At 32.9% G+C, this 8,060-nt stretch overlaps 1 protein-coding gene across 1 annotated transcript; it reads left to right on the forward strand.

Moving 5' to 3' along the window:
• Positions 1–524: 524 nt before the first annotated feature.
• LOC113846978 (BTB/POZ and MATH domain-containing protein 4) lies at positions 525–6,008 on the forward strand. The gene is made up of 4 exons (XM_027475779.1): positions 525–1,100; positions 2,048–2,393; positions 2,598–2,877; positions 5,168–6,008. The coding sequence occupies exons 1-4, from the start codon at positions 706–708 to the stop codon at positions 5,353–5,355; spliced, it is 1,209 nt and encodes a 402-aa protein (XP_027331580.1). The 5' UTR covers positions 525–705; the 3' UTR covers positions 5,356–6,008.
• Positions 6,009–8,060: the final 2,052 nt, after the last annotated feature.

The raw sequence follows: 8,060 nt of genomic DNA on the forward strand, positions 1-8,060 counted from the left end.
TTTTTTATTTTTAAAAAAATTATTATTTTTCTCAACTATTTTAGCAAAATATTATACCACATCAATCAAATCACTCTAAATAAAAAATAATATCAAAAAATCATAATTTAAAAATTTATTTAGAAATTTATAATATTTCAATAAAAAAGCCGAAGGTATTTCTTTTTAAACTAATTATGCTGTTAAAATTTATAAGAACAAGATAAATTGGGTAGTAACATGTATTATATTTAGATGAAACTACAAATTTTGTTTACTTTTATTCTTCCTACAGGTTATCGCATCGCAATGATTAATGAAGCGTTAATTGAAGAATACATGAGATAAATGCCAAATCCGTGAACACGTGTTATTCACTACAGTGACTATGCATCCAGTCCCCCAATGAAAACTCGCCACGTCATTACACTTTCTGGAGCATTCAGGGGCAAACATGACATTTCACACCCTGACGTCAACGAGTCAACCCAAGTTACCTCAGAAACCTCGAGACCGTGACGCGCCCTTCGGCGTTCTCTCCTTCCATCAACGCAACCTCTCTCTCACTCTTAATTTTCACGAAATTAAATAATTTATAAATAAAAATAATTACCGAATTTAGATTCCAAATTCTTCAGACTCGCGAATCCCTTTCCTTCTTCCATTTTCCATTCCGCCTGGGGGAGAATTGCTCCTCCGTCTTATGAGCTTGGGATTCCGATAGCCATGGCCGGAACGGCGGAGAGAGCGCGGGCGGTGTTGTCGTCGCCGACGAGCTCGAGGTCGGTGACGCAGACGGTGAACGGCTCTCACAAGTTCGTGATCCAAGGGTATTCGCTGGCGAAGGGGATGGGAGTGGGGAAGCACATTGCGAGCGATTTGTTCACCGTCGGAGGGCACCACTGGGCGATCTACTTCTATCCCGACGGGAAGAATCCGGAGGACAATTCCGCTTACGTTTCCGTTTTCATCGCTTTGGCCAGCGAAGGCACCGACGTGAGAGCGCTGTTCGAGCTCACGCTCTTGGATCAGAGTGGCCAGGGCAAGCACAAGGTTCACAGCCATTTCGATCGATCGCTCGAGAGTGGTCCTTACACGCTCAAGTACAAGGGAAGCATGTGGTAGGGTTTTCGATTTCATTTCCTCTTCTCGTTTTCGTAATATATACTATGTTAGCCTGTTTTATTGGTGTTTTTTATTTCCTTATGTTGTTTGAATGTTTGTGGTTTAGGTTTATGCTGAATCTGAACCGGGGTTTAATTTTTAGAGACACTGGGATTTTATCTAGCCTGAATATCTTGTGTTTTTTTGTTTGTGCATACGATGGTGTGTCATTCTCGTCTAAATCAGTTTATTGTATCAGTATTGGTCCTTTAAGTTACCATTTGTTTTACGGTTAGATAAATTTGATTTTTAAGTTGGATGTTGACGTACTAATTGAAATGTGTCCAAATTAATCTCAATTACAGATTTTACATTGAATTGTGTGCACGGTGTGAGATTGATTCTTAGATTAAAACAAATAGGCCCTAAGACACTCTGATTCCCCTTTTCTTAATCATTCCTCGTAATTAGCTCTCCAAAAACGTTATATACTGGTCAGTTATATGGCTTGCTCTTAGTTTTGTTCGTGGTGTATATAAAGATAATTATACTACAATAGATATGATACATGAAGACTTCATGAGTGAAAAAGGATCTCACTCTTTTGAAGATTTTTTTATGTTAGGGGTTATCATAGGTCGATTTGGGTTTTATGGGAAAAATTACTACTAACTTACCTACACAACACAGTGGATCAGGTCAGTTTTTTTCTTTTTTTTTTTATTTGAGATCCAAACCCAACTATAAACAGGTTAGTTTGGGTTTATATTATTACAAAAAACAATTTAGAGAAAAAAACTTGTATCTTGCAGAAACTAGTAAAGATGAAATCAAATTAAGAAAACCTATAAATATGTAAATGGCAAATTATGATTCATACACGGTAAATTGATGCTAGATCAGTCTGAAACTACACTGTTGTGTTGACATGTGAAATGTTGATCTTGTTCACATGCTCTTATAGGGGGTACAAGAGATTTTTCAGACGGTCAATGCTTGAAAGCTCTGATTTCCTTAAGAATGATTGCTTGAAAATCAACTGTACAGTTGGAGTTGTGGTTTCAGCAATTGCTTGTCCTCAACTTCATTCTATTTATGTCCCGGAGTCTGACATTGGATCACACTTTGGTGCGCTATTGGATAACATGGAAGGTTCAGATGTTACATTTCATGTAGCTGGGGAAAAATTCCCGGCTCATAAGTTGGTATTGGCTGCTAGATCCCCAGAATTTCGATCTAAATTTTTTGATGGTTTAGATGTCGAGAAGAAGGATATTATTGTAACAGATTTAGAACCGAAGGTTTTTAAGGTAAAAGCTATTTATTTCTTATTTTTCTCTCCTTTTCTTATTTTCCCTCCCTACTTGGTTAGGATTTACTCTGTTATCATTTTATTTTCCTGCTGATTTTTCTTGTTATTTTTTTCCCTTGATAGAATAAAGATTTTATAGGAGTTAAGAGGGAAATTACAATGATGGAAAAGAAATATCCTGATTTTCCTCTACCTTTTATAGGCTATGCTGCACTTTATCTACAGGGATACCCTCACAGAAGAGGTGGACAAGGTTCCATCAACCTCGGATAGTGATTTTCCAGTTTCTGAGACATTGACAGCAAAATTGTTAGATGCAGCAGACAAATATGGCTTGAAGAGGCTTAGACTTATGTGTGAGTCTCGTCTTTGCAAGGACATTTGTGTGAATTCTGTAGTCAGCATTTTAACATTGGCTGATCATTGCCATGCCACAGAGTTGAAAGCCGTTTGCCTAAAATTTGCTGCCCAAAATCTAGCAGGTATACTTAATTAGTATCATCTGCATCACTTGCTTGGTTAACAGTAGCAGCCATGCTAACATAAAGACTGATTACAACTTTTGTTATTGATGAATGGCTAAAATATGAATTCAGATTCAGTCTTCCTCTTAACTAAATATAGCTCGTCTGACATACACAACTAGATTCCAAGCAGAAAAGGCAGATTGAAAATTCCAAAAGAAAACTCAAGGTTCTCAAGCATTAAGACAACTCAGTACAAATTTACATTTTTGTGATCATCCTTCTCAATTTGCCTAGCTGATCATGATAATATGATATTATGGAATTCATGAATCGTTTCATGAGATAGCTACTTCCATGGATGATTTGATCCATGTCCACTTGGACTGGGTATTAATGCTGTTTCTCATGTACCAAATTCAAACTGATAGGAATAACTGATAATAGAAATAACAGCATTATAATGCCAACAAACACACATAATATATTGAATACTTTCAAATGAAACAGACTTGACACTTCTGATGTGCACAAAGTTTTACCCTGTCATGGAACTATATGATGGCACCTGGTGAAAAAGTAGCTCAAAATTTCTACTGGATGTAAGAAAACCTTAATTACCAATAATGATGTTGCACTTTCATGTTTAGTTGTGGGGTACTGTGTACTTACAGCCTCTACGGTAAGCAAGTGAATAAGGCCGGTGTGTAGCCAAAGAAAATGGTTCATCAAGCTATTTCTCGCCTCAACTCCCTAAATAGGAAGAGGGGTACTTTACAAATAGGGGTTAATTGCTCCGCACCTGACTGTGATAGCCCTCTCAATACCTTTTGGGAGATTTGTAACTAGTGGCCACTTTCCTGTCGCTAGAGTGTTTTCCCAATACGCGGAGCCTCAACGAAGAAGGTGTTAGTGGTTTATCATTGGGACAATAATGCTAATCCCCCTTTTCGTGTTACTCCTACTCCTACTCCTACTCCTACTCCTAGGGCAGGGAAAAAGATAAGAAAACGCAAAGCTTTCTATTGGTTTTCCAACTTGTTGCTTTTAAAGGCTGTTAGACTTTAGAGTTTTTCATTGGCAGTTGATAAAAATTTAGGGTCATTTATTATCTTCTTGTTTTCTAAATGTGTCTGCTTGCAGTATGTGGAATGTTGTTAGATTATCTGTGTCTTTCTCCTTTCAATTTTTTTCCTTTTTCAACCTGCTTTTTATTTTGGCATATTTAGATCCAGAATCTCCTCCCTCCTTTTGTTATTTCCTTCTGTCAATTAATTTTTGTATTGCTTCCTTTGCCCTTCTTAATTATTTGGAATTTCTATGTGCTTATATATTTATTTATAAAGTGTGGGCATTTTGAATGTGCAACTGGGCACCACTTGAAAAGAAATGATCGTGCAATTTATCCTGGACACGCATGGCAGTGTTCTGCTTTTCTCTATATCATCCATATCTAACACTGATCTACTACCGAGTTTTTAGTAATCAAGCTTCTTATGTCTTTTCTATGTCACTTAAATAGAAATAAATATTTGCTTTCATCGTATGCAGAAAGGGGTTAGAGTTAGACCACTGTGGAGGGGTTTTATTTATGTCTTTCTTTTTCTTTTGTGTTGAATATTTTAAAAACTGCAGATTATAGATTGGTTGGGCAACTTTTACCCCCTGCTCTAATTCCATCTGTTCTGATCATGCAATATTACAACTTTTGGGGCACAACAAAATAAGTGAAAGTAAAATATTCCTAGGGCTTGGCTGTGGATTGCATAGGTGAACACTTAGGACCTGTTTGGAAGAATTTATGAATAACTTGTAAAAAACAGTTTGACTCATAAGATTTAAACTTATTTCGATAATCTTTTTGGTTTAGCTTATCTAAATAAGCAGTTTTCAGCTTATCCTAACAAGTTTCATCATTAAATTTATGGTATAAATCATCATTTAATACAAGCTTATTGAATAAGTAATTAAATAAGTCTTGCATCCAAATGCATCCTTAAACAAAAATCTTAGGGTGTATTTTCTCTTTACATTTTTAGTTCAAATATAAATAATTGTTGCTTTATTGCGGGTATACTATTTTGTCCAAAATACAAAGCATTTGGATGCGTTGTTGATTATATTCATAATTGATATTCAAATTTCTCTATCCTTTAGAAACGCAGCAGACGACTCCCTAATGTTTATACTAGTAGAGAATTATATAACAAAATTTCTTGACTTTGGGCATACAGAATCATTATCTTATTACCATCTGTTTTTCACATTCTGGATATGATGGTTCTTTTTGCGTCTGGACTTGTTGCAGCTGTCATGAGGTCAGATGAATTTGAGTATATGAAAGAAAAATGCCCATGGTTACAGTCAGAGATCTTGAAGACAATTGCTGGCTGTGAGGGTGATAGTTGCAGTGTAGGGGAGAAGTCTCAGAGTGTATGGGCCCAACTTTCAGATGGTGGTGACACAAATGGTAGGAGGGTCAGGCAGAGAATCTGATGACATCTGCTGTCACACTGGTATCTCTCTGATTCTTTTGTAATGCAGGCGATCATGTTCAAAAAAGAGGGGGCGGGGGATAAAAACAAAAAACGCAAAGGAGGGGGAAAACCCTCGTGTCCAGCTTTTCCATGTCAATGGAAAGTTCTTTAGAAATAACAGGTAGACTAGATGCTATGCGGGTCTTTTTACGTAAAATGTCAACAGTGGGTGTATGTTGTTAGTGGCGAGTAGTCATTGGAAATGTGCTCATCTACAGTAGACTATTAACCCTGACTATACTTTGGAAGTGGATGTTTGGTTGCTGGACTCAATCCCTCTCATCTTCTCTGTCCTTTTAACGGACTTGGTTCAAAGTCTAATGTTTGTAGGAGTAGGTTCACTAGGACGGTTGTTGTTGTAGTAGTAGTTGTTATTATACCATGTACAAAACATTCATTTTGTAACGATTGTTTTTTCATGGCACATCATACAGAGCCAGTGATGATGGTTAGGTGGTGTGTCTTCAATCGACGTTTCTGGATGACATTATGAGCCCATCTGGCATCAATACCTCGTTTATTTCCTTTTCTGGATTCAAAAGAGGTTCAAGACCTTGTATTCTGGAAAGACGGTATTCTGAGGTCAAATGTGAACTTGGAAGCGATGTTTCTGCAAAAAGTTTCTCCAACTTGTTTGGTTACAGACTACAGCTCCTCTTGTCCAGCTAAACTTGGATAATCTCTTTTATGATAGTATTAGATAATAGAAATAGATAAACTTTATTGATTTTAAAATTTGCTACTTGGTACCACTGGAATACCACGCCAACTATATCAGTTTAAATTAAAATGGAAGCATAATAAATATTTGAAAATATTCATGATCGCACAGTTATTTAACTTTTTACACAAGATAAACGAGCATAATTATACACTTCTGTGTTTTCAAGCATATACGATGATTATAAGTTCCTTACAATAAAGATTTCTCAATTCAAACCTTACTGAAAGATTATTATTAGAAATAATAAAACTCTAAAAGTAGATAAGTTTTGGAGAGAAATTTGCAATGAGTTTTGGAGGGGAATTTGCCTTCACTTTTTAATACAATAATCTTTATATAATAATTAATAATTATTATTTAAGGCTATCTTAAATGTTTTAATTTAAATCAATTAAATTCATTCATTTTTAATTAGCAGTTTTGATATATCTTTATTCGTCTTAAATGGTTTAATTCAAATCAGTTAAATGTATTTACATCTAATTAGCAGTCTTTATATATTCAAAAGGTGCATCCTTTGTGGCAGATTTGAATCTTAATATTAATGTTTATTTTAAATTTTATTATTAGAAATTAATAACTGATAAAATTACATAAAACTCTTGAACTTTAAATTAAGTTTATTATAAAATTAAAAAAATAAGTAAAAAAAAGACGTAGAAAAAAGTGAAAAGAAAATCAAATATATTAATTTGATTCTCAATAACTTGAAGTGAGTATTATTTTATAATATATTTTAATAGCTAAAATATTTTTTAATATTTTTTCTCTTTCATTACTTTATACTAATTAAGATTATATTATATTGAATTTGTTTCGTGAGAATCAGATAATTGTTTGCACTTTATGGGAGGAGTTTGATGATCAAATGGTTGTTTTTTAAAGAATAAAAATTCTAATGCTTTACCTATTATGATTATTCAATTATGTAAAGTGAAAACTTTTGTTGGTATGATTCTTTATTTATATTAAACTCTTTTTAATTGTGTGATAGTTGTTATTATCAACAAATTATATTTCATAGTTGTTTCAGGAACTTTAGGCATATCAAATGCTTATAATGAGACAAAGTTGTATATCAATCTTAACATAAAAGAGGCTATTGATTACAAGAATAAGTAAGTATTTTAATTATTTTTTATTTATAGTGACATCATTATGTTTTGCATGATGTTTCCTGTTTTTGTTAACTTATAAGTTATCCAATTAGTGGTATAAGATGAATATGAATGATGCAGGTATAAGTCAAGTATTAAGTTTGATGGGTACTTTTCTGTTTCAATGGAAGATGATTTGCTCCAAGCTCAAAGCATGACCATATATACATGAAATAATTGAGACAAAATATGTATGTTTTGTATTGAAATAATGAAGTGAAATGCATATAATTAGTAGTTAAATACAATTTTAAATTTTAATATAAATGATTTACTTTAAATTTTATTCTTGAAAACTGATAATTTGTATATAATTAATGAGAAATAATGGAATAAATGAATAAGAATTGATGAGTATATATATATATATATATATATATTCTAAGGGTCATTTATATTACATTTGAATCTATTATAAATAATCAAATCAGAGTTATATGGATAAACATAAAATATTTAATAAAGATAAAAAAAAATGTATTTTATTTAGTGTGTATATATATTAACATATTTGTACTTTTTTTTAACCTTAATATTAACATATAGGATCATTCATAAAGAATAGTAAAATGAATAAATTATAATTAATTAATTTATATATTTAAAAGGTTATACAACAATAGAATAATAAGAATTAATATTAGTTTAGTATTTATAATTTAAATATTATATGAAAAAAGTACAAAAACTGTTAAAAAGTTGATATATAAGGAAATCTTTGAAAATATAAATTAGATTTATTATAAAAATTATAACTTTCTTTTTAATTAATGTCAATAGAAA

The sequence above is a fragment of the Abrus precatorius genome, unplaced genomic scaffold (assembly GCF_003935025.1).
Source record: "Abrus precatorius isolate BTA unplaced genomic scaffold, Abrus_2018 Scaffold8, whole genome shotgun sequence".
NCBI classification, from domain to species: domain Eukaryota; kingdom Viridiplantae; phylum Streptophyta; class Magnoliopsida; order Fabales; family Fabaceae; genus Abrus; species Abrus precatorius.